Raw genomic sequence first — 26,292 nt, 5'->3', positions numbered from 1 at the left:
GTATTTTGTGTATTTGCTTGCCAGCCCTGGGAGATTCTGGGCAGGTAGCATGCTCCTCGCTTTGAGGAAATTCCAGGTCCAGAGAGGTTAGGTGACTCACCCAAGGTCACACAGCTAGGGAGGGGTGATGATGAAGACCTTAGCTCCAGGTCCCGGGAGAGCGCTCGTTCTTCTGCACAGTACTGTCTGAGGTGAACCGCTGTCTCCTCCACTGCCAGCCACTGTGTTCTTCCTGCCCAGGGCCAAGAGGGAGCAGGAGGTGACGATGCTGAAGAAGGCCCTGGACGAGGAGACTCGGTCCCACGAGGCCCAGGTGCAGGAGATGAGGCAGAAGCACACACAGGCCGTGGAGGAGCTCACTGAGCAGCTGGAGCAGTTCAAGAGGGTGAGTTGCGATGCTTTTTTTGTGACAACAAAATATCAAGAACGATATGTCAACGGCTTCAGATAACTCCATGTCAGTGTCTATACTGAGACCAATAACAAGCTACAACAATTCGAGTGAGAGTGATGGCAGCCAGCATTTATTAAGTCTTACTGTATATTATGCTGATTAATCTTTACAACCACCCACTGGGATAGGTACAATGAAGCTCATTTTACACATGAAGGAACTGAGGTCCAGAGCACCTAGAGGTCACACAGCTAGTCAGCGAGAGTCCAAGCAGTCTGGCTCTGGACCCACTTCTTAGCCTCTCCAGGGTAGGGTCTACTATACACTGCCCTTATGGATAAGCAAAGTTTAGCAAAACTTCTGGGAAGGTAACAACACTGAGAACCTTCTAGCCATCTTCATTTCTCTGCAGATCAGAAGACGACTATCATTATTTGATTTGAGTAGCAAGACAGCTCTCCCTGGTGTATTTTTTTTTTTTAATTAATTTATTTATTTTGGCTGCGTTGGGTCTTCGTTGCTGCACAGGCTTTCTCTAGTTGCGGCAAGCGGGGGCTACTCTTCGTTGCGGTGCGTGGGCTTCTCATTGCGGTGGCTTCTTTTGTTGCAGAGCATGGGCTCTAGGCTCATGGGCTCTAGAGTGCAGGCTCAGTAGTTGTGGTGCACATGGGCTTAGTTGCTCCATGGTATGTGGGATCTTCCCAGACCAGGGCTTGAACCCGTGTCCCCTGCATTGGCAGGCGGATTCTTAACCACTGCGCCACCAGGGAAGTCCCCTGGTGTAGTTTGAGAATGGCTACATCTAATCTTTCTTTCTCCCATGCTTGGCTACTTGTGGTATATGGGACTTGAGACAGTTAAATAGCTCTACTCTGAATGCTTCATATCGGGAACTTTCTCTCCCTTTGGAGAATTTCCTTGTGTTTCATTACCAGGAGGGAATTTTTTTTAGCTTAAGACATCCTGCCAGGTTGCTTCCCTAGGAGTCTGAATTATACCATCCTCAGCGCTACAGCTTCCCCCCTGCACTTTCTAGATTAAATGGCTGTTGCGTTACCTTAAAATTGTTGGAGTTTGCATTTGTTTCTATCGCCAATCAAAGTAAATGTTCTTCTATGAGCTGGTTCACCACCGGTTCTATCAGAATCTCAGAATTTTCCCATACGTTAAAATAACACCAGCAATCCCTCATACGGCACTGATTATATGCCACTGTTCCAACGTTTTACGGACATTAACTCATTTAATTTCACCCGTGACCTCTGCTAAAATGCAGATCTCCAGGCCCCACGCTGAAACACGCTGTGCCAGACTGAACACCCCTCACGCTCCAAATGGAGAAAAGGACGCCTGTTCATGTCCCCTTGTCACTTGTCACATGGGGTCTGAATATGAATCTTCAACGTTCTGTCCATTCTTTATATGTGTTGGATAAATAAGACCTTGCTAATTTTATCTACAACACGTATTTCCCCTTTTCATTGTCTTCCCTTTTTTATGTTCAGAAGTTATTTTTTATTGTGATAGAATCTGAACCCAAATGGGTTCTTCCCACCTTCTGAAATAGTAAGCCCTCCAGACAGTAGTAAGGTGTATGTGTCCCTCTTACTCTGTGTTTGGAAGAGTGGGGCCTGGAAAGGTAACTGACCAGCGCTGAGCCAGGTGGCCGTCAGAGGTGAGCAGGGGCTGGAAGCCACACCCCAGATTCACAGCCTGGCCTCTTTGGAAAGACTCAGTTGTTCACGCCACCAGCAGACAGCATCCATGTCTGACCTGTATAAGAAAGAAGAGGCTGGGAACGCCTGTCCACCATCTCAGGAGCGTTGAAAAAGAGGACTGTTTTACCTCTAGCAACCTTTCAGATTGTTGGGAAAAAGTTGTAACATCATTCTTATCTTGGCTCCCCTTACATGTGTATAGTGTTGCCACCATTCTGGGAAAAAGGTTTTTGGGGAGCCCAGAGCCCATGAGGTCCCCCAGGGTCCTTGCTCATCAATCTGCACTGTTACCCTAAGGGGCACTTTGTCCCTGTCTGAGGTGCCAGCAGCTCTTAGTCACACCTGGGGCAGAGGAATGGCTTCTGAGGCTGCCTGAACACTGCACAGCACCTTCCTGGGGGCTGAGGGTGAGCCCACTGTTGCTTCCTCTGCTCTTGGGACCCACACTTCTCTCTTGCTTCTTTCCTCCTCCCTACAGCGCTGGGAGAAGGCCCCTCCCTTCTTCTGCTTTTTCCCAAAATACTTTTTTCTTGGAGAAACTCATGCACCTACATGAGCTAGTTAGATAAAATAACTTTCTCTAAACTTTCACAGAAATGGCAGTGTACATTCAATGATAAATCTGATGGACAATAGGGAATGGTGGGGACTGGGGCCAAGTGGAGTGTGACTGCCCTATTTACAGGGCTGGCTGCTATGCAGATCCAGCTGATTGTTACCTTGGAGGAAGGCAAGACCTCTGTTTCCAGATCTTTAGTTTGTTTTTTTGAAAGTCAGACTTACAGAGGTATATGCAGCAAAATTCACCAATTTTAAATGTATAGTTCAATAATTTTGACAAATGTATTCATTAGTGTAACCACCACCTAGCCATGAAATAGAACATTTGATTTTTAAAAAGAGAAGCTGGGAATGCAGATTTTTATGTGGTATTTCTTAATTAAAATGTTAAAAGGTACTGCATGGATTAAACAGGACAGGATGGCAGGGTTGATGCAGCCCAGGGGATGCCAGTTTGCAACCTCTGAGCTTTAGGAAAACGGAATCCAAAAAGTCTGACTGGTGACCGTGTGTTCTTCACTGTGCCGTGTCCCTCCCCTGAGTCGGGGGGCACAGGTCCCCGGACTTAGTGAGGGAGGGGAAAGGAAAAAGATCCCCCGACGGCATACGTCCCTATCGTCAGTGCTCGCCCAGCCATGGCGGTTAACACCTTCCCTCCCCGCTGCCTCTCCGGCCAGGCCAAGGCCAACCTCGACAAGAGCAAGCAGGCGCTGGAGAAGGAGAACGCAGACCTGGCGGGAGAGCTGCGTGTCCTGAGCCAAGCCAAGCAGGAGGTGGAGCACAGGAAGAAGAAGCTGGAGGTGCAGCTGCAGGAGCTGCAGTCCAAGTGCAGCGACGGGGAACGGGCCCGGGCCGAGCTCAACGACAAGGTCCACAAACTGCAGGTGAGGCGGGCTTCGCTGGGCCCGACCCCCGACGGGTGAGGCTCTTCCGGCTAACAGAGCCTCTCTCGTGGCAAAGCAAGTCCGTTTCCTCTAGTTACATGCCTTGGGGAGATGAGATGGTCGCCCTATTCAATTTAATCTTTCAAAACTCTCTTCCACTCATTCAGTATTTATTGAGTGCCTGCTGTATGCCAGGCACCATGTTTAATCCTGAGATACAAGAGCAAGGAAGCAGACAGACACTGTCCCTGCCCCAGGAGAACTCCAGCCTAGTGGAGGGAAAGACATTAATCACCACATAAATGAGTGTAAAATGATGCTGGAAAGCAGAGGCACATAATGCAATAAGTGTAAATACTATGGGTGCCTGGGCTGCAGGAGGAGGGGTCAGGAAAAGCTTCCCTAAGAAAGATGTATAGTCTGACAGATAAGAAGTCTATCTACTTATAGGCAGAGGGAGCAGCATGTGTAAAGGCCCGGCGGTAAGTGGGAAATTAGAAGAGATCACGTAAGGCCAGTAGAGCTAGATGCCGAATGGAAGGGGAAATGTGGCACAAAATGGGATTGGAGAGGTAGGTTGTGGCCAGAGGACACAGGGCCTTCAAAGTCCTATTATATGTATGCTGGTCTTTCCTCTGAGTGATGGGAAACCACTGATGGGTTTTAAGCTGAAGAATGACATGGTCTGGTTTTCTTTGGTCTTAATTAGCTTTGAATAGACATCTGGCCTGACTTGCCATTCATGGGATACGGCTCCACTTCTGATAAAGATTTAATGCGCCTAGAGCCTGGGATGAGGGTGCAGGGCAGTGTTAAGTATGAATTTTTCCACATGCAGTTGGGCAGAGGGGTTTTGCTATCCTAATACAAGCAATGTCCTGAAGGAGTGGAGTCAAGATCATTTATGTTCTTACTGTAAATGGGAAGAGGACAGATGGTGGGCAGGTATCTCCGAAAGGACTTGCTCAGAGATACCAGCTCCTGGAGTAAAAGGCAGAGAAAAGGTAGAAGGCTTTTTACCTTTAGTGTCTGTGTCTTTGGTTTTGCCATAAGGGTCAGTGAAAGGGCAAAGAGCAGGGGTGAAGAAGAGGGGTGGGAGGGACAGGACCCTTGGAAGTGGAAGTGCCACCTGCAGTCTCTTCCCCCACTTTAGGGAGTGAGTGAGTCCAGACCATTGTTCAGTGCCTCGAGCCTCAGACCTGCTGCTTCATCTCTGCCAACCTTGGCAAGGATCCAGGATCCATTTAGAGGGATCAAGGCCCAGTCAGCACAGTCTGACTACAGTCTAACAGGGCTCTAACAGGGTCCTAGAACCAGAGTCTACAGCCAGAGATTGCAACTTGTACGCGATGTGCTTCTCTGGGGGGCCATGGAGTGACCATGACCAGGCCGCCTAGCTCATGGGTACTTCACAGTGGATGCCCCAAGGCCTATCACTGAGTACAAGGGGCTCCTCTTACTTCATGAGGATCCTGTTCTAGAGGTTCCAACTAACCAGTCTCTCGGCACCCTCAGAATGAAGTCGAGAGTGTCACAGGGATGCTCAACGAGGCAGAGGGGAAGGCCATCAAACTGGCCAAGGACGTGGCATCCCTTGGGTCCCAGCTCCAGGACACCCAGGTGGGTATCGTGCCACATCAGCCAGAGGCACCTGGGGTACGACCTTCCTGGGGGTGGGCCCCTAGACTTCCATGTGTCCTTTCCATAGGAGCTGCTTCAAGAAGAAACCCGGCAGAAGCTCAACGTGTCCACCAAGCTGCGGCAGCTGGAGGATGAGAGGAACAGCCTGCAGGACCAGCTGGACGAGGAGATGGAGGCCAAGCAGAACCTGGAGCGCCACATCTCCACTCTGAACATCCAGGTGCCCCTGCAAGTCCTTGCTTTTCTGGGCCTGAGCCCTTAAGGGTAGATCAGTGGCTCCGATGTGACTGTGGTAGAATGGTGGCACCATTTTGCTTGGCTCGCCGGCTCCCCCTGCTGTTGAGTTTCTTCAATGAGACGGTGGTCTTTGCTTCTCAGGGGCGCAGGGATGGGAATCCCTCACCACCCTCCTCTCACCCCACCCTGGACACTGCCATTTCAGCTCTCTGATTCGAAGAAGAAACTGCAGGACTTTGCCAGCACCGTGGAATCCCTGGAAGAGGGCAAGAAGAGGTTCCAGAAGGAAATTGAAGGCCTCACCCAGCAGTACGAAGAGAAGGCAGCTGCTTATGACAAACTGGAAAAGACCAAGAACAGGCTTCAGCAAGAGCTGGACGACCTGGTCGTTGATTTGGACAACCAGCGGCAACTGGTGTCCAACCTGGAAAAGAAGCAGAAGAAGTTTGATCAGGTAGGGGCTGGAGGGCCCTCCACTCTGCTCATGGACCCTGGCTGGGGGGAATCGGGTCTGCAGAGTATCCAGTGTGGCTGCTGCGTGTGTGTCAGCATCCCATCCAGGTTTTGCTGGACGCGATGGAAGCCTAGCCTGCTTTGTGTGAAACAGTAGTTAGGGCTTCTTGGTCAGAGGGAGGAGAGTGGCAAAGCCTCAGTGACTGTGACTTTCCAGGTCCCACCACCATAAGGGCCATCTAGAAACCCAGTCATGCCTTGGGTTCTAGCCCCGATAAGGAATGAGGTTTACTGATTTTATTTACTCAGCGAGTATTTATTGAGGGCCTGCTGAGATTTCCAAGTAATTTAAAGTATCTACCCTTGAAATACCACTGTTCCCTAACATTTCATCACAGAGAATCCTGAGCACACAGCAAAGCGGAAAGCACTATACCGTGAACACCCGTACACCACCACCTGGCTTCAATCATTAATGCTTTACCACGTAGACTTTATCACACACTATTTATAAGGGTGTATTGCATCTGTCATTTGTATCTTTTGGATGCATTTCAAAGCAAATTACAGACATCTGTACATCTCCCCCTTGATACCTCAGCATTGCATATAAAAACTAGGGTTCATTTTTTAAAATATTTTTTCTTCCCTTGAATACATACAATGAAATGTATAAATCTTAAGTGTACACTAACTGAGTTCTGATAAATGCATACACCTGTATGACCCAAACCCCTAAATACCAACTTTTAATACATGTTACTCAGATTTAGTAAATATGATTTGGTTTACAAGTGACTTGGGATTTATTCCAAAAATCAGTTTTGGGATTGTACTTTGGGATTCTTCCCTCTTCTACCAGCCATCCCTTCCCTGTGCTGACAGCTTGTCCTCATTGCTTCTAATCTGCGGTTTCATTACCTGGCCCAGGGTCTGAGGCTGCTTTATTATTTTCCTGTCGCAAACAGTGGAGAGTTTTTGTGTTGACTGCTGTTTGGGAGTCCCTGTTACTTGCTTGTCTTTGTTGAATTCTGGCAGTCTGGGTTTTGGATGTTACGGTGTATACTGCTCTCTCTTTCTAAAGATGAGATTAACTTCAGTATGGGGTGTTCTTGGAACTGCTTCTCCAGGCAGAGGGGGAACTGTGTGCAGATCCATCCACCACTCACCATTGCCCTACCGCGGCTCATAGGCTACTCTTGTGAGCGAGCGACTGTGGCCATGAAACAACAAAAGAATAATTGGCCTCTGGGAGGATTAAATGTCACCCCAACCTCGGTCACAGCACATTCTAACCAACACGGGCAGCATCAGTGATTTCCAAGCGCAGAGATTCAGCGGATGCTGGCTCTGCAGAAGGTTGACCTCGAAGTCGGGGAGCAGTCTTATTATAAACTGTTTGCTTAGACAACTGACTTCCTTCCACCTGCACCAGGACAAGTTCAGCCGGACACAAGGCTTCTTCCCCATATTTGCAGTTCAATGCAGCCGACCCTCGGGCATGCCTAGAGCTCACCTCTGGGTCTTCTGCTGTGTTGCAGTTGTTGGCCGAGGAGAAAAACATCTCTTCCAAATATGCGGATGAAAGGGACAGAGCCGAGGCGGAAGCCAGGGAAAAGGAAACCAAGGCCCTGTCGCTGGCACGGGCCCTCGAGGAGGCCTTAGAAGCCAAAGAGGAGCTCGAGAGGACCAACAAAATGCTCAAAGCTGAGATGGAGGATCTGGTTAGCTCCAAGGACGACGTGGGCAAGAACGTAAGTGGCTCTTCATCATCTTTGCTTGTCTGCATTTCACCCACCCACTCTCTGTGCTATTTATCAGTCCACGGGGGAAGGAGGGGGCTCCATGCCTCCTTCACGCTAAGCAATAATCAGGAATTGGAGGGAGTCCCTCGGGCTGATGCTAAGAAGGGGCCTGGTTGGGAACTGCATTTGGGGGTGGGTTCTGAGTCAAGGGTTCCGAGAGGATGGCTCTGGTCTGGACTCCTGGTCATGCATCTTGAGGGTGGCAAAAGCCATCTCCCTGACCTTGATGAGATGTCAGCCATCTCCAGGGGCTGCCCGACCATCTTCATGACGTCAACCCTTATGTAAAAGGTCCATGAGCTGGAGAAGTCCAAGCGGGCCCTGGAAACCCAGATGGAGGAGATGAAGACCCAGCTGGAAGAGCTCGAGGATGAGCTGCAGGCGACAGAAGATGCCAAGCTGAGGCTGGAGGTCAACATGCAGGCCCTGAAGGGCCAGTTCGAGCGGGATCTCCAGGCCCGGGACGAGCAGAATGAAGAAAAGAGGAGGCAGCTCCAGAGGCAGGTAATCTGTGGGGAGGAAGGAAAGGGGGGAAGGGGAGGTGGGGCGGCCTGCTTCCTTCCTCCCACCTCCACTTCCTGGCTTCATGGAGACTCTGATCTCTCACCCGCGACCTGGGGATGAGAAACCCGCCTTGCAGGTGGTTGTGCAAACCTGGGCGCTGGGAAGGGATCCTAGGCGCGGCCTTGCCCGGCAGCGCACATCTCTCTCCTTGCTCAGCTTCACGAGTACGAGACGGAACTGGAAGACGAGAGAAAGCAACGTGCCCTGGCGGTGGCGGCCAAGAAGAAGCTGGAAGGGGACCTGAAGGACCTGGAGCTGCAGGCTGACTCGGCCATCAAGGGGAGGGAGGAAGCCATCAAGCAGCTGCGAAAACTGCAGGTGGGTGATGCCCCGAGGTCCGGGCGCGCGGGGGAAGCCAGGTCAGCAGCAGTGGGAGGACACAGGCCTCCCTCTGCCGCCGGTGCCTGGTCACCTGGTGCCTTTCCATCACCCTTTAGCTTTGGGGGCTGTTTCCTGCTCTGGGTGGGGGGAGCCAACATCAGGCGTTTGGCTGCGGCCCCCAGGTCTCAGCACCGCTTCTTAGACAGGTCTGCGGAGCCCATCCAGAACCGTGCCCCCAGGCAGCCAGCTGGCCATGTGAGGCTGAGGGCTCTGTGGTCAATCGTGGGAAATCCTAGGGTTGGCACAGAAAGGTAATTTGGGCAGCAGGACTTGGTGAGTAAGGACCTCTTAGCTGGTCCCGCCTGTTGACCACGCAGGCTCAGACAAAGGACTTCCAGAGAGAGCTGGAAGACGCCCGCGCCTCCCGGGATGAGATCTTTGCCACGGCCAAAGAGAACGAGAAGAAGGCCAAGAGCTTGGAGGCAGACCTCATGCAGCTACAGGAGGTAAAGGCTTCTTCTCGCTGCGAGAGCCCTGATGGCGATGCCGTGATAGCAGCCCCGGGCACCCCCAGCTTGTGCACCCTCGTCCAGCATTCCACATGGGTGGGCCCCACAGCGAGGGTGTGGAAAGACACAGGGTTTCCTCCCTGATGGATCTGCAGGCCTCCCCCTGAGCTCAGAGGAGGCCGAGCCATTTTAGAGACGGCTGGGGGCCTGGTGACAGGAACGGGGTGGCCTCTCGGGTGGGCTCAGCCCTTTCCTGGCAGACAGCAGGTTTCCCTCCTCCCCACCTGCCACCATCCAGGATCTAGCCGCGGCCGAGAGGGCTCGCAAGCAGGCAGACCTGGAGAAGGAGGAGCTGGCTGAGGAGCTGGCCGGCAGCGTGTCTGGAAGGTATGAGCCTCGTGGGGAAAAAGGGGGTTCCCTAGACGCAGGTGATGAGGGAGAAGCAGTCAGAGGAGAGTCTCCTGGACCCCATTTCAATGCTGAAAATGACAGAATGTTCAGCTGAGCTTGTGACAGGGGTCATGGGGTTCTCACACCGTTTGAGGGTGTAGCCAGTTTCACTCATTCTGAATGAATGGCATGGTGGGGATGGGGCGTCTGGGGACGTCGGGGAGGAGGGAGCTGATCCTCACCCCAGGCCTGGCTTTGCTGACACCAGTTGGCTCCCCACTTCCCGCTGTGTACCTTTGGACAAGCCTCTAAGCCTCTCTGAGCCTCAGTTATAAAAGGCGGCAACCCTGAGACATTGCTTCTCCAAGAGAGGAAGCTCTCTAAGCCTCTGAGTGGAGGCTGGAGGCCCCAGAGCGGCTGCCTTTCCCTTAGGAACGCACTGCAGGACGAGAAGCGCCGCCTGGAGGCCCGGATCGCGCAGCTGGAGGAGGAGCTGGAGGAAGAGCAAGGCAACATGGAGGCCATGAGTGACCGAGTCCGGAAGGCCACACAGCAGGTGGGGCCGGGGCGGCCAGGAGCAGGGCAGCACACGCCTCAGATCCGCCCTGTCCCAGGCCCCACACGGCTTCAGGACAGGCTCCTGTGTGCCAGGCCCCGGTGGGGGTGGACGAGAACGCGAAGACGGGAGAGCAGGGACCCGGCCCGTCTGCTCCCGAGCGTCCACTCCCTCCCCTTCCGGTCACACCAGCACCCCGCCTGCAGCACCTCCTTTGGTGGCTCCCTCCAGTAGGCGATGCTCGCCCATAAGGGCCTTGGAGGTCTCCTTCCTGCTCTTTCCTCAGCCCCCGCCTTACAACAGTGAGCACTCAGTGACATCACTGAGCGCCAGCTCCATGATGGGCGCTGGGGACCCATCGTGTGACCTGGGCGCCTGGGTGGCACCGGGATGCTTCCTGGAAGAGCTGCCTCTTGAGCTGGGTCTTCAAGGATGGCCAAGAAGGAGCTGGCTGCTGGAGGGGAAGGAGGAGGGCTTCTGGGTGCTCCTGCTCCAGGGACCTGCGCGGAGGCCAACGAAGGCTGGGGACTGCGGGGGGGAGCCGTTCATCTCAGTGCACCGTCTGGCACTTCCCAAGCCCTCCACCTGGTGACCTTCACCCTCCTCCCCAGGCCGAGCAGCTCAACAATGAGCTGGCCACGGAGCGCAGCACGGCCCAGAAGAATGAAAGTGCGCGGCAGCAGCTTGAGCGGCAGAACAAGGAGCTGCGGAGCAAGCTGCAGGAGATGGAGGGGGCAGTCAAGTCCAAGTTCAAGTCCACCATTGCGGCTCTGGAAGCCAAGATCGCACAGCTAGAGGAGCAGGTCGAGCAGGAGGCCAGGTACGGTGGGACCAGCGCCCAAACGACAGCCGGCTTGCCGGTGAGTGGTGGGATGTCGGGGGTCAGTCAGCCTCTCTGGGCATCAGTTCTGGCTGAGAAATCAGCTCAGTGGTACCCGCGCTGCAGCTGTGTTGGGAGAACTGAGTGAGAACGTAGGAAGGTGCTGTGCCCTGGCCTGGCCTGGAGAAAGCCTCTGAGACATTAGCTGCTCTAAAGCAGCATGACTCCTCAGTGATGTCAGCCAGACTTCCCAGGAGCTCACGTCACTTTGCCTAACGTGTGTCTGCAGGAGGTCACATTAGTGGGTACACAAAACATCCAAATCATCAGCCCCTTCAGCACACATAAACATGGGAAGGCTTCTCACTTAAGTACGGTCCCTGAGCTGTAAGGTCACAGCACATTCATGACCATCAGATAGGGTCAGGGTCCTTGCATTGTTTTTGCTTTTGGTGGTGGCTTTACGGATAACTCACATACCACACAGTTCACACATTTAAAGTGTACAGTTCAGTGGCTTTCGGTGTACGATTCATAGGCACACGCTCACCACAGTCAACTGTAGCACGCTGTCATCACCAATAAGCAGCCCTGTATCCTTAACCATCACCCTCTATCTCCCATCCCCAGCCAACCACTGATTTACTTTCTGTCGTCTCTGTTGTCTATTCTGGACATTTCGTAAAGTGGGATCATACATCACGAGGCCTTTTGTGACTGGCTTCTTTCACGGAGCATGTTTTCAAGGCTCCCCCATGCTGTAGCCGACGTCAGCACTTCATTCCTTTTCATGGACAAACATTATTCTCAGGATGAGCCCTGATTTGGGCTCAGGAAAAGTGCCCACCGTGGGCCATGCTGGTCTGGTTTACACACCGACTGCAAGGGAGGCCCTCCCCATCCGAACCGTCCCCACCCCCACTGTGTGCGCAGAGAGAAACAGGCGGCCGCCAAGTCGGTGAAGCAGAAGGACAAGAAGCTGAAGGAGGCCCTGCTGCAGGTGGAAGACGAGCGCAAAATGGCAGAGCAGTACAAGGAGCAGGTAACCCTGCCCCGCGCCCGCCCAGCCCCACAGGCCCCGCCACAGACCCCCCTGACCCCCGGGCCTCTCCTTGACAGGCTGAGAAAGGAAACACGAGGGTCAAGCAACTCAAGAGGCAGCTGGAGGAGGCGGAGGAGGAGTCCCAGCGCATCAACGCCAACCGCAGGAAGCTGCAGCGGGAGCTGGATGAGGCCACAGAGAGCAACGAGGCCATGGGCCGCGAGGTGACGGCGCTCAAGAGCAAGCTCAGGTGAGGGACCAGCCCCCGGGGGCCTCGCCTCACGGGCTGGGTGCACGGGTCGGCCTGAAACCTCCACAGCGGCTCAGAGCCCCTTTCCCCGAAGCCCTCGCAGCTTTCCGGCTCAGCATCATGTACGCAGCACCAGCGTGGGCTGGACGTGGGTGGGGCCCAGATCACAGGCCCCTCCCCCCCTCTGAGCAGCACCCCTTCTGTCCTAACAACCGCTGCCGTCCCATCCTCCAAGTGAGGAGGAGGAGGAGGAGGAGGAGGAGGAGGCAGTACCTCCATCTCCTGAGACCTTTCTTCACTGTGTCATCAACATCTGCAGAATCCCTTCTCTCTTAACCTCTTTTCTGGACTTTGTCTTCCCCACCTTTCCCTAACTCGGCGTTTCTCTGCACTACTGCCATTCAGGGCTGAATAATTCTCCATCGTGGGCTGGCCTGTGCACCGTAGGATGTTGAGCAGCATTCCTAGCCTCCACCCACTAGATGCAGTGGCACTTCCCCCAGCGTCCCCCGGGGGGGCCATCGCCCACAGTCAAGACCCTCTGCCATAAGTGGACTGGGGTTGTTTTCTCTCCCACAGCCCTGAACCTCTAGGCCTGAAGGGGGTAGGCGCTCCCCTGCTTCTCAGGGCTCCTTCCCATCCCCTGGTCCACCTGGTGCCCTGAAGGTTTCAGCTCCGTGCTTCCTATCACACTCGCTCACACCCTCCAGCAGGTGGGTGATCCAGCCTCTCAAGTCCATGAGCTTCTCTCCTCCAGGACCCTGCCACTCCCCGGGCATTCCCAGGAACTCTCAGCCCTAATGTGCCCATCAAGCACCCATCACCTGCCTGCCACCACCTTTCTTCAGCTCACTCCCTCTGTCTCCGCCGGGGTCTCCAACCCCTCGGCCCATCCTCTCGTCCTCTCGCAGCCCCACCGACTCCATGGTTATGGTCAGCCTCTCCCACATCCTCCACACTCTGGTCTCTCCTCCTGCTGTGTTGTGTTGACTTGGTTAAAACAAAACCCAAATTAAACCCAACTGCCAACCTTCTGCAGCTCAAAGCAGTGTGGAAAAGCAAACAGGTGTGCTGCCACTTCCGCTGGAAACTCTAAATCGCGGAACCAAGCCGACCTCACTTAGCGCTGCCTGGACTTTTGCCTCCCCATTCCTCTCAGTCCTGGCCTCCTCTCACCCCTCCCCCATCCTCTCAGCCCTCCCCCCTTAGGCATCTGCTTTTCACTCTCCCTAAACTTACTATCCCTGCCATCCTCACTCTCAGCTGATGACTTCACTTCCTGTTTAATGGAAAAATGGAAACTATCATGAAGTATAGACAAGCCCCCACTTCCCTATCGACACACCTCCCTACATCTATGCTCATTTCCTCTATTTTTTTCCCCCATTTCTGTGCTCAACTGTCCAGCACCAACTGAGGTCCACCCCACCATCAGACCCACACCCCCTTGTTTAACTGAGGATCTTGTTCCTGAAAGTCCTACCCTTCTCCCTTGTGATGTGTTCTCTTTCACTGAGTCACTCCATTAGGTGAACAAACCCAACCCCGCTTCCCTGCTGTTACCACAAAACTCTAACTCAGTGGTCAGTCCTCAGTCCTCACCTGTCTCAGCAGCATATGCTACAGCCCATCACTCCTCCTTACTGGGCCTCCCGGATACCACCCTCACCTGGTATCCTTCCTACCTTTCTGGCCATGTTTCATCTCTTCTGCTGGTACCTCATCTCAAAGCCCAGTTGCTGTTGGTCTGCCCAGGGTGCCATCTTGGTCCTCTCTCCATCCCCACCTCTGCCCACTCCTGCCCCAGGGCGCCATCCTGGTCCTCTCCCCCTCCCCCACCCCGTCTTCCTGCCCCAGGGCGCCATCCTGGTCCTCTCTCCATCCCTACTGCTGCTCATTCCTTAGGTGATCTGAACCAGCCTGGTGGCTTCAAAGTTCCATCTATAGCTCGTGACTTCCTAGTTTATCTCCAGCCCAAACTTCCTGGAATTCCAGACCTCCTTGACATTCCCATTCAATGCCTAACAGGCAGTTCACACCTAAACATACCCCAACCTGGGCCCTGACTGAACCCCTTCACCCCAAAACCAGCTCTTCTCACAATCCTCCGCAGCTGAAAGTTGCCATTAATCCAGGCCACAAACCTTGTGCTCATTCTTTATTTTCCTCTCTCCTTTACACCCTGCATCCACTCTGTTGCGAAATCTGGTCAACTTTCCCTTAAAAAATACTCTACATCCAGAATCCAACCACTGCTTGCCACCCTGGTCCAAGCTACCCTCTCCTCCCATCTAGACAACTTTCTCAGCCTCCTTGTGGGCCTCTCTGCGTCCATACTGGCCCCTTACAGTCCGTTCTCAACACAGAAATGGAGTTGGATCACGTCCCTCCTCTGCTTGGAGCTCTCTATGGGGGCTCCACCTCGCTCAGAGCCAAAGTAACATCTTCACAATGGTTAGTTCCACTAGGCCCTACGTGATCTCTGTCCTCTGCCTCCTAAATTACCCCTCCACCTCCACCTCTTCCTACACTGCCTCAAGGCCCTTGCACCGGCTGCTCTCTCTGCCTGGAATGCCCCTCCCCCGGCTTGCTGCACTGGCTGGCCCCTCCTTCCCTTCCTGCAGGTGTTCACTCACCCATGTTACTAGAATTTCCTACCTTACTCTTTACCGTTCTCCTCTCTCTTACCCACTTGTCATCATGGAACTTGCTATTTCTTTTACTTATCTCGTACACAGTCTGTCCTCACTCTTGGCCTGCGAGCCCATGAACACAGAGGCTTTGTCTGCTTATTCATCCTCAGTGTCTGGGATAGTGCTGGGCACAGAATAAACCTTCAATCGTTGAGTCAGAGGTGATGTTTCTCCAACCTCAGGCATTCTCGTACCACCTTTGCCATTTTGCCTTACCACCTGTACTTTTGTTGACTAGATGTTTTCTTTGAAATTAACTATTTAATCATACATATGTCGATTTACAAATGAAACCTACCACCCCTGTACTGTTAAACCAGCATGCCTTGCATCAACAGGTCACAGTGAAGTTAAAACAGTGAAAACTAAACAATAGTGAGTTCTAGCTATTGTGGCCACAAATTGATGACTATGACCTGAAGGCGGACTTCTCAGTTAAAAAGGGAATGACAAAGACATTGGCACCAAACGGATTCTCTGACATAATCAGATGTATTTAAGAGTGGAAAAGGGACTACCTTTCTCACTGTGCAATTCAGCAGTCCAAAGGCATACCTAGGACCCCTCTGCAATCACCTGGCATCTCAACTCCAGACTCTTGAGAACCACTGCACGAGACAAGGGGAAAGCCCGAACCCCTTTCAGGAGGGGAAAGAGAGTGACTGGCTCAGAGCACAGGGATTTGGGAAGGAGCCCCCTGCCCGTGCAAGGTGAGGGGTGGTGCGTCCCCACTGCTGGACCCCCCAGCACTTGCTCGGCTGCCCCAGACAACGACCCTTCTTGGGCTGTACAGGCTGGCGTCGGACTAACCATTTTTTACAGTTAATATGAACACGCACACAACATACAAGTGGAAGACGGGTCCTACCTTTTCCACCTTCTCTGAGTCCTCTAGGTGTACAAAAGCACAAAATCAAGCACTAGAGCCTTGAGTGAGGTGGGCAAGCCTAGCCAGCTCCTCAGCGAGCAAGAAATTACGGAGCAAGTTTCACAGTTTTACCAGGCAGGTAAATCTCAACACAAGCCCTGCTTAGAGCCCGACCAACGCACCTATCACTCCTGACACCACCAGGCATCTCCACAGGAGCCGCCCAGGGTGCCCACCCCTACTGTCTTGCTACGGGCATAAAAGGCAACGAAGACAGAGTAATGATACTAAAGTGAGAGGCTGCTGCGGGCTCCTTGCCCAGGTCTGTTCAGCTTCTGTTCCCACAAGGCTATTCTGGACTAGCTTACTCAGATTCCTTTACCTTCCTGAACAGATATGCAGAATGGGAGGAAGCCACCTGAGTTCTTCAGAGAAGCTCTGAAGGACAGAAATTTGCTTTTTAATTGGGAAAAAAAAGGCTCGTCCTTTTGTGTGCCAGCCTGAGAGCTCGTGGCTTCAGGTGCTCCACCGAAAGGGTGACTTAAAAGTGCCTTTAATTATTTAATTGAAGCAAATGCATTGATGATTAAAATTGCACTTGAATGGGAGGATGGTAACCACTGGGGACTCTCTCTCTCTGTTTCAGAGGCCCCCTCCCCCAGGAAACTCCGCAATGACTCACCAGGTATCATGCCTGCAGCTTCGCGGCTCGTGTGTGTGTGTATCTCTTGGTTTCCATTTCCCTTCTGCCAACCCACCCCCCTGCCCCCCGCCCCCCTTTTGTGGCCCTTGCAAATTCCTGGGATTCCTACAAAATCTGAAGGCTTAGATATCTTAGTTCAAAACTGTCTTTCATCAAAACCAACATCGACACAAGAAGACCTCATCTCTTTACCCATTTTCCTTCCTTCCTCCCTCCCGCTTTGGCGTGTCACATGGCACCGGCGTGGCCTGTCGCCGCGTCCTGAGAGTTTAGAGGCTGCGCGTGGCTTGGATGGCTCTTACCTGGGTGACAGGCCCCTGGTAATGATGAGGCCGTGCCTGTGCCGTACTCCCTCGTCTGGCTCAGACACCGCGCTGGGCAGACGTGCCAGCTCCACTGTCTGGGTACCGTCCTGGAGAACGGCTTCCATCCGGCTGGTCTGGTTCACAAGTCAGAATTAGCAAAGCACAGGGTCACGGTGGCTGCGGCCCAGCAATGTGCCCCCCAAGGCGGGGTTTCCACACACGCGTGCGAGGGAAACGAGCTCGCACCCCGATGTCTCACTGGGGTTGCGTGGGGCTTGAGCGAGGGCCAGCTGCTAACTGCATCTTCAGTGCACGAGGGCCACACCAGCCACCACAGGGCCAGGCATGGTCCAGGCAGAGCCTTTACTGGAGGTCTCACGGGCACGTGTTCACGGACCGGGGATGGAGACCCAAGACTCAGGGAGCGCACGGGGCCTTCACAAGACAGGGTTAAGAGGCCTCGACTTCTCTGGGCTCCTGACAACGTCTTCACACGTGAAGTGAGGCACCTGGGGCCCGGCTTTCGCCTCATCCTCCTTGAGGGGCCCAGCCAGCCCTGCCTTGTGTTTGTCTTCTCTCTTGGAGAATCCCGCCTTGCTGTCGCTACCCAAATACTTAAAGCTGGATGAGGTCTTGGCAGGAGTTTTAGGCAGGAGCGTCACGCCTCTAAGACACAGCTTTTGAGCAGTTTTTCTGCCAGCTCATCCTGATCACGGGATAAGCTGGAGTCTAGGGTTGGCTGGGGCGTAGGACCCACCCGTTGATGGAAACTGAGTCCTTGCAAAGCGGCAGGTGCTCACGCTCTTGTGCCGATCCCTGGGATGCCAAGAGTGCCTTAGATACATTTCTGAGTCCATGAATAGAATCCAAATTCTCCAAGATCAGACCCTTCAAGAAAATTTTAGAGGGGTCCTTTACTTCCTGTGACAGATATAGCCAGTGTCAACCTTTGCCTAGGATTTGAAGCCAGTTCCTTCAAGAAAGGCCCCTGAACCAGAACAGACCGGCTTCAGGACTGGTGCCCACGCAGGGGGCTTACAGGGACCCAGGCGCGATTGATTTACTTCTGAGATCAAGGGAGCGCATAGATCAGCTAAACTCCTCTAGTTAGCAAATGCAGACTCTTCGGAGAGACAAAGGGAGCCTGAGCCACTGTTTCCAGCTCCAGGCCATCCCATCCAGTTTTGAACCTGGAGGGTTAGACACGGAGGAGAGCTGTGTGGATGGCTGCTGAGCCCTGCACGCCGGGACCCTGCTCGGTCCCGAGTTCTTGGAGAACACAGTGCTAAAGCAGGAATAGACCTTCAAAGAACCTCTAGAGACTGAGTGATAGAAAGTTAGTTCCAAAGGAGCTGGAGGACTTCCCTAGCGGTCCAGTGGTTAGGACTCTGTGCTTCCACTGCAGGGGGCACAAGTTCAATCCTTGGTTGGGGAAGTTCTGCATTTGAGGTGCGGTCAAAAATAAATAAATAAATAAAAGGAGCTGGAGGCCTAGAAGCTTCCCTCTGATGGGAGTGAGGCTGACCCAGGTCTTTAGTCGGCAGTAGCTACTAAGTATTTATTCCTGATCGCTGCCCCTTAGGAAGTACCATCCACCGTCCACAGTGGGTTTTACCAGCCCGGGTACCTCCCACCCTTGGACCCCAGAAGGCTCGTGTTGGGAAGCCCCATGTCAGCGATCAGGAATCTCTCGGCCTTGCTTATGCCTCCTGTCTTACCTGAGTTGCCCCCTTTGACTAAAGAACTGACGGGCTGGGTTCACTGGGATGGGCTCACGCTCGTGGCTTTTCTGTCCAGCCTTTGTGTGGCGAAGCGGGTCGTTTTTGTTGCAAAAAACTTGCTTTCTTCTTAGACATCCTAAAATGAGTGAAGACCTGTCAAACAGGGTCAGATGGCTGGAGCCCAACACACAACATTATTTGTTGTGGTCGCTGAAAAGAAGGCAAACTTTCCTTCCAAACAGTGGAGGTTAAGTGCAGGCGGGTCTAATTTTTCCTCCTCCTGCCTGCCCCGCCCTCCTACGCAAAGCCTCACTTCAGGTGACCAGGGCAGGCCCTGTGGGAAAAGTGCATCCGGCAGGACGGAGGAGAGGAGATGGGAGCGGGAAGGACAGAGAGAAAGGGGTGTCCCACCAGCTAGGGCTAAAAGACACCCTGGATTAACATGTCTAATGTTTTTCTGACAAACATTCATTGAGCACCCGTTCTATGCCTTGCACGGTGCCTGCCATGGTGCGCCCAAAACAGGCGAGATCCCTGCCCTGGGGGAACTCAGAACAAGAATTCTGCTCCACAAAAGCAGAGCAATGCGGTGCCTTTAACCAGACAGTACCCTTGGCATCCACGCAGGGACCTCCTTCCCTCTCAAGGGTTGGTGGTCATTCATTCTCACCTTCCTCCAATTCAAAACCTAAACCCCTCCCCGCTTTTCCTTCTGAAAGCGAGGAGGTGCAGACACAACAGGTCCCCCTCATCCCTGCTCCACAGTGTAGGAATAATCCCATGAGGCCATCACGCCCACTTGCCTTTTTTCCTTCTTTTCTAAACAGAAATCCACAGCCAACCAGAATCCTGTGGGTCAGCAAACAACCAAGCCAGACATTTTTTAAAGCAGATGGTCCTGCTTTGAAAAACGTACTTTGCCCCCATTCCAGCTGATTAAATGCACCCATACGGGTCAGGATTTGTTCACTTCAACCTGAATATTTGCATCTCATTTGAGTTTGTTTGTGTTTGTTTTTTGCCCCGTCTGAAAATCTCTTCCAAGCCCGAGGGAGATTTCTGTACTAAAGAAACGTGTGTTTTCTTAACACCCACAGGCGAGGGAACGAGACCTCTTTTGTTCCCTCGAGAAGGTCTGGAGGACGTAGAGTAATTGAAAACGCGGACGGTTCTGAAGAGGATACGGACGCTCGCGATGCAGACTTCAACGGAACCAAAGCCAGTGAATGAACAACTTGCTCAAAACAGGGCAGAACCAAACCCAGTGGACTCCTCTTAGCACCGTCTAAATCCATTTTCAAACTCCAAACGTCACAGACACCCCTCACGATGAATATAAAGACCACCACCCTGCATTCAGGGCATCAACTGAAGTTTGGAACGATGTACCGAAGGAGAAAAACCCAACAGGAGACACAGACACACCCACTCCCTCTGCCAAGAACTGTGCAGAGATTTTGAATTTTTAGAAAAATATATCCACGGTAACTAATCACTGGCAACTTAGTTTACGTGAATTGGGGAGAAAGTCACCACGATGGGTGCCACTGTCCCCACCCCCAGCCCTTCCTGCCCCATGGACTCTTCCATCGTCCCGGTGGGCCCTGGTTTGAGAATTCCTCTTCCCTCCGGTTCCCACACATCAGATGCACACAGTTCACCGAGACCAAGTGCCTTCTGTAGTCACGTGAATTAAAAAGGAGACGCCGCTCAAACGGCTGAGAGCAAGACTGTCACGCTGTTTTATATGCACCCCAGCTGTACTTAAGGACACCCTCACTAATAAAAGGTTATAAATCACTAGAATGGAGTTGACTTTTCTGTTGTTTTCTACAGAAAAAGGATGGGGTGTGGGGGTGGCCTCATTTAATCCTCACGACAACCCTATGAAGTCAGGGTTATTATTTCATTAAATGGGGAAACTGAGGCCCAGGGAGGTGAGATGCATCGTCCGAGACCCCACAACTGGCCAAGAGAAGAGCAGAAACACAGAGTGAGTGGGAGTGCGGGGCTCCTCCACACAGGAAGTGGGCGGCTCGAGGCCCAGGGAGTAGGACCATGCCCGGGAAGAACATCTTTATCAATCAGAACAGCACGTATTTAACGTGAAGAATACGAGTTCCTTGAATGTTTGAGTTAAAACACAAGACTTCGCCCGGCAGGGCTCGACAAACTTTTTCTATAAAGGCCCAGAAAGTTGAGTATTTTAGCCTCCATCATGGTCTCTGTCACATTTTTGTCTTTTTTAAAAACAATTAAACAACCCTTTAAAAATGTAAAAACCGTTCTTGGCGTGAGGGCCATAAAAACCAGGCCTGGGCCCGTCCCTTCCTTGGCCTGCGTGTCCTAGACAGAGATCCCTGGCGAAGTTTCCACTCAACACATATGATTCCATACACCAACTCCATGGGATCAAACAGACTGAAAAGAGGGGAATTACAGAAACCAAGGACGCACTGAATGACCAAATGCTAATACACCCTGAACAGGACACACACGTGTCGCAATACAATTCTAAGAAGCTGACTCGATAGGAAATCTTTAAAAAAGCAGTTTTTTTCATAGTCACTTGGTTAAAAAAACAAGTTTTTCATCACCAGATAGCAAACACAGAAGCACAAAGGCAGCAGCATTTACTGACCACCACAAACTAGCTGAAAATCAGTTTCTCTTGATTTTATTGTTCTTTTAAAAAAATAAAAGTACATCTTTTACTGATATAGGTTAGAATGTTGCCAGGGCAACGAAGTGGGCACTCAAGTTTAATTCTCTGCTGAATTTCAGTAGCATTTGAAAAGTTCTGTTTTCAACTCAAGGATATTTTTGCTGTTCTTTTGGAAAAATAACTTAGTAACAGAAGGCCGTTAAGCTGCACGCACGCGCTGGAATTCATGTGTTCTTTTTACTTGCGTCCAAAGTGTGAGACGGCCGTTCACAACCAGCAGGGATGAGCTGCATGCCATCTGTGTGGAAATCCTGGGTTCGTTTCTTCTTTAATAAGGAACCTCCCACCGACAGTCCTGGTGGTTTAATCTTATTCGAAGGTCACCCCAATTATTTCATCAAGGCTTTGAATGAAGTCCTGTTCTTAGGGGCTGCATTACCAAGGCCATCACACCCCAGAGACCCTAAGGGTCCTGAAGCAGAGGTCACCCCCAGGCCAGGACAGAGGGGCTCAGGACAACTTACAGCCAGGATTGGTCTAAAGAGGACACAGAGTTTCCACTGACCTGGTCCCACAAAACGTACTCTGAAACTCAAGCATGCCTCTAAAAGCCTCAGTGAGAGGCAGATTAAAAAGTCTCAGAGGTACACCACACCACAGTTTAAATAAAAGGTACATGCCTGTTCTGTTCTTCACCCCTAGATGTGATTTCAGTGCACTGATCCCTGTTGTGCCAAAGAGCACTGGAGATTTTGTTCTGGAAGAAGCTACAGCGAAGTGGGGGCCAGAGTGAGCCTGAGATGGGCTCAGACCCCACTTTATAGGTGCCCCCGGTCATGGAAAACACCTCTCAAGACCAATCAGGACTCAGGTCTGCTGAAAATGATGGGGCAGCCTCAGCACCCACGTCGTCATTTCCAGAGGGTCCGCTTTGTCCCTGTCCACTGGCAACACCCCAACAAGGAGGCCAGGGGTTATGAGATGGCATTTCCTGGGGATGACCACCGGGGCCACAGGCGATCCCCGCCCCTGCCGTCACTGGCTAGTGCGACTGCTTGCTCGTATTTCTCAAACTAACTTAAAAAAAACAAAAACCTAGTTTAAAGAGGGTAGGAGGGTAAAATGACTCCTGCACAGACACCGGGGCCTTGGCTTCCGTGGATTTCCTAAAGCAACATCTTGACTACACCCTGGGCTGACGGCAGTGACGGTGAGGAAATATTTGAAGGCGGCTTCCCAAATTCCAGGCGTTTTCCCAACCTTCAGACAGAGCAAACCAAATTAGGCGGACATTACAGCTGTTATAGACTGGCTAGCACGGGGGCCCACAAAGTTATAAGAGTGAATATCAAGGTCGGGAGCAGTGTCTCACTGGGTCTCAATTTCCTCTCCCGTGAAATGAAGAAAAGGACACTGGCTATCTAGGGCTCACGTGCCCAAGGCCACGCAAAAAGCCCAGTCACAGAAGACGCTCCAAAAAAACACCCACATCTAAAGGTCCAGAAGTTATGTGCATGCTGGGGAGAACGATTCTTCATTTCCTGTCCTCTGTCTGCCACTGACCGCCCCCAAATTTACGTGGCCTGGGGTCCAGTGAGATGGTGGCACATCTTACAGAACTCTAGAATCTGGAAGCTGCACTGATTTTCTTCAGGCAAGAAAATAAATGAAGCTGTTAGAGGTCAGATTTGTGTTTTCCAATCAGGTGTCTGGCTTCAGGCATCTAGTCTGGCTGATTTAGTTTCCTGAAGGTTCTAAAGGTTAAAAAAAAAATCCTCTTTTGGGGGAAGCAGAGCAGTGTTTGAAGCTTGAGTCCTAAACAAGGGAGTGATTTATACAAAGGACATTCTCACAGCATGACCAGGAGCTGGGGCTGCAGAATCAAGTAATAAAAATGACCCTCTCCTTGGCCGTTTGCCTGAACCAGCAGACACCACCTAACTCTGTCTTAAGGGATGGGGTAGAGGATAATACCTCATTGACATAATCATGCGACTTTGAAAAATGGCTATGGGTCAGGGGTCAGAGGCTCCCGGCTGGAGAGGATGGGTTCTCCCGACACTGAGGAGGAACAGCAGAAGGTACTGACCCTTTGTCACCCAGATGCACGCTGGTGCTGCCTGGCCGCCTGTCGCCGCCGTCTCTGTTCTTGCTCCCCCACCCCGAGGCTGGGCCACTGGGTCGGTTTGGGGACTGATCATACACGAAGTTCCGGCAGGAAGCAAGTTTGGACTCCAGAGCCTGGAGAGAAATATGCTTTCCTGTCTCAAGCTGAAGACAAGAACTCTTGCCTCTCACCAGAGCCCATACACTTAATAATAGCTTAAGACAGTGGTTGTCAAACTGGGTTGTGTGTTAGAATCCCAAAGCGTGCCCCACCCCATCCCCAAATTCAATGTACGTCCAACTCGTAGAACTGGTAGTCTAAGGTATTTAGGAGCTTCCAGAAGAGTCCCCAACCCGACCTATGATTTAAGTCTGCCTATAAGAAATATGAAATCAACTTTTGGAATCATTCACTCTCTCCGCTACCTTGTAAAACATGCACCAAGCGGCAGGAGGTTTGAAGGACTTGCCTCGCTGTAAACAGACCCTCTGGAAACCAAATGGGTACTGAGATCACCCTGGGCTTCTGTATACTCTAACTAAACATAAAAACCTGCTTATATAACAGCAATCCAAAAAACCGAAAGCCAAAAGGAAAAACATAGAAAACGAGTTGCAAGCTTCTATTAACTCTGAATGCATACATTCTGGTCAATGACAGACTGGCAGGACTTAAACTCTGTGGCTTTCCAGGCATCATTTTTAAAAATAAGAAAAACAACTACAGAGAATATCTATGTGATTTCTTAAGCACAAAAGACTCCTTCCCTGGAATTAACATAAAACCTATAAGGTCACGTTCTCTGCCCTAGTCTTTCAAGATTTTCCCTTTAACTCCCTGAGAAATTAAAAAAAGGGAAGGCAGTTTTCAAATGTTTCTCAGTTTTTTCAAATGAAGAAAAAATATCATAGATACCATCCGAATCTCCCAAATTGCCAGGGAAAATGGTACAGGGAAAGAAAGATATAGCCGGGGATCAAAGGGTGACTCAGGGTCAGAGCCCGGGTGTTTGTCAGAAACAACACCCACAGAAGCGCAGCGACTGTAAGGGACACAAGAGCCAGGGCTACACCTGCACCTCATGAAGCCTCTGCCAGAGGGGAAGCAATAGGTAAGGTCACCCCTCAAGTCTTCTGAAGATAGAAGACACCACACGGACCCCGGGGAAGCGCCATCTTACCCCCACTTTCCGCAGCAGGTCTCCCACAATGTTGAGGGCAGATATCCGGGCCGCCGGCGTGAGGGGGGTCCCCCCAGTGGAGTCGTCCAGACCTGCGTGTGCAAAAGGATGCACACATGACACCAACACACACTCAAAAGTCTGTGCACTAACGTCTCTGAACGCGAAACCCGGGGGTGGGCGAGCAAGCCCCTCTGATCCCAACGCTGCCCTGTTTCGGTCAATGGTTTGTTGCCTAACATAACAAGAGCATCTGATGACCAACTTCTTGCAGCCATATAATGACTATACTTAATATTTATCTTTACCTGCTATTCTTTTTAAACAAAATCAAAACAAGCCCTCTTAAACTCCTAGGAATTCCCTACAGTTAATTAACAGCCTCTGAACAAGCCCCACTGGTAAGGGTTCTACTCCTCAGAGCCTCCTCTCTCTTCAAAGCAGGGCTCACAGACCAGCAGGACCAGCATCACCTGGGCGTGTGTTAGAAACGCAGGATCTCAGGCCCTGCCCAGACCTGCTACATCTGAGGCCCAGCTGAGTCATGTGCTTATTCAAGTGTGCTCTAGACTGGGATTCTGGGAACCTCACACTCTTCATCCTGGGCACAAGCTGAGGGACAGGGAGCATGTGGTGGTGTAACCCCGGGAGCCGGCCTGCCATCTGCCAGCTGCATGCTGTCAGGCCAGCTCCTCAACTCAGGGCCTCAGTCTCCTCATCCATCACGTGGGCACAGCACTTGCATTACTTGCGTCTTGGACCGTGGTGCGAATCCAGTGAGGTCATGTGTAAATACAAAGCACAGTACGCAGAGGGACTGGCATATCCTAAGTGCTCGATAATTGTCTATTTTTATTATTTACTATTAAGTGGCCCAATCAGAGCCTCACAGTTAATCAGTCAGCAGTGGGGCTGGGGAAGAACTCAAATTTCTTGGTTTTTACTGCATAGCACAGGTTATGCTGGATCCAGTTCTAGATGATGTATTGCTGGACCCATAGAATGCTTTTTAAATTTTTTATTTGGTTACTGAAATTTTTAATTTGGGCGATTTCATATTAGACAAGAGGATTTCTGGCTTCTGGTGAAGAGTGGAGTGTCTGCTGGGCCCACACCTCTTGCGGTAGAAGCAGAGTGGCAGCTGCCCCTCTGGATGAGGCTTCCATTCTCTAGTTTGCCGCAGACTCCACTACTCCCTATCGCCTTACATCCAAGAGACTCCTCCCACCCACCACAATGGTCTGCCCCTGTGAGCACCCCAGTTTGCTCCCTGCTGTACAGCCTGGTCCTGCTTCTCTCTCACCCAGGACCCGCCCCAGTTCTCACCCAGGAAAGCTTTGTGAAGCCAAGAGAACCCTCCCAATTCCCATCCTCCTTACCACGTCTGAACGTCCCAGGTGTGTTTAAGCTAGAGCTGGGTCCTCGATGAGCTATGGGGGTGGATGGCACGGAACCAGTGGCCTGTACAGCTGTGTCTGTCCTTTCAGCTTCCACAGAGCTGGGCATGGGGGTCCTGGGTTTCTCCTGCTTTTGCTGCACAGCCAATTCTTGCCGCAAATCTGGGCCAGGAAAAGGATTCAGATTAAGTCCCTGCTTTGAGTGATGGGGCAGGGGGAGGGTCAACAGGAGACATGGGTCAGCAAGAAGAACCACCAGAGTGAAAAACTCCAGGTGGGAACCCTGAATGAAGCAAACCCCACAGGACCTTGCCTGGAAGGCTTGCAAAACTACATGGTTTTTCTTTTGAGTAAAAACAAAAAGGTTTAAAATTTTTTTCAAATCATGGCAGTGATACACTACTGCTTTTACTGTTTTAAGAGAATTCAAATGTATCAAGGTATACACAGAATACTAAGTGAAAATGTGCTTTCCCAACCTGTCCTCAAATGCCCCTCCTCACTCCTG

At 51.8% G+C, this 26,292-nt stretch overlaps 2 protein-coding genes across 5 annotated transcripts in view; one reads left to right on the top strand and one right to left on the bottom strand.

Annotated features, from left to right (window-relative positions):
- The window catches only part of MYH11 (myosin heavy chain 11), a gene marked incomplete at its 5' end in the record, with an annotated part of 108,464 nt that extends 88,223 nt beyond the window's left edge, over window positions 1-20,241 (top strand). For 2 of the 3 annotated variants that reach the window (XM_082432545.1, XM_082432544.1), the window contains 15 exons: window positions 241-385; window positions 3,351-3,557; window positions 5,073-5,177; window positions 5,266-5,418; window positions 5,641-5,889; window positions 7,430-7,642; window positions 7,985-8,197; window positions 8,414-8,575; window positions 8,956-9,084; window positions 9,386-9,474; window positions 9,910-10,033; window positions 10,645-10,853; window positions 11,787-11,895; window positions 11,973-12,145; window positions 19,533-20,241. In XM_082432545.1, coding sequence (XP_082288671.1) covers window positions 241-385; window positions 3,351-3,557; window positions 5,073-5,177; window positions 5,266-5,418; window positions 5,641-5,889; window positions 7,430-7,642; window positions 7,985-8,197; window positions 8,414-8,575; window positions 8,956-9,084; window positions 9,386-9,474; window positions 9,910-10,033; window positions 10,645-10,853; window positions 11,787-11,895; window positions 11,973-12,145; window positions 19,533-19,665 — 2,413 coding nt within the window. In that variant the 3' untranslated portion in view covers window positions 19,666-20,241. Of the gene's footprint in view, window positions 1-240; window positions 386-3,350; window positions 3,558-5,072; window positions 5,178-5,265; window positions 5,419-5,640; window positions 5,890-7,429; window positions 7,643-7,984; window positions 8,198-8,413; window positions 8,576-8,955; window positions 9,085-9,385; window positions 9,475-9,909; window positions 10,034-10,644; window positions 10,854-11,786; window positions 11,896-11,972; window positions 12,146-16,352; window positions 16,392-19,532 lie in introns of all 3 variants that reach the window. The other variant, XM_082432546.1, reaches the window with a different exon arrangement.
- An 849-nt stretch (window positions 20,242-21,090) lies between these two features.
- NDE1 (nudE neurodevelopment protein 1) overlaps window positions 21,091-26,292 on the bottom strand; it is a 29,696-nt gene continuing 24,494 nt past the window's right edge. For both annotated transcript variants that reach the window (XM_082432559.1, XM_082432560.1), the window contains 4 exons: window positions 25,767-25,946; window positions 24,388-24,479; window positions 23,190-23,341; window positions 21,091-22,360 (listed from right to left, as the gene is read on the bottom strand). In XM_082432559.1, the coding sequence (XP_082288685.1) occupies window positions 22,267-22,360; window positions 23,190-23,341; window positions 24,388-24,479; window positions 25,767-25,946 (518 nt within the window). In that variant the 3' untranslated portion in view covers window positions 21,091-22,266. The remainder of the gene's footprint in view (window positions 22,361-23,189; window positions 23,342-24,387; window positions 24,480-25,766; window positions 25,947-26,292) is intronic.

This window comes from Balaenoptera physalus, assembly GCF_965194825.1.
Source record: "Balaenoptera physalus genome assembly, chromosome: 16".
Taxonomy (NCBI): domain Eukaryota; kingdom Metazoa; phylum Chordata; class Mammalia; order Artiodactyla; family Balaenopteridae; genus Balaenoptera; species Balaenoptera physalus.
This window is presented reverse-complemented; position numbering and strand designations above follow the sequence as displayed.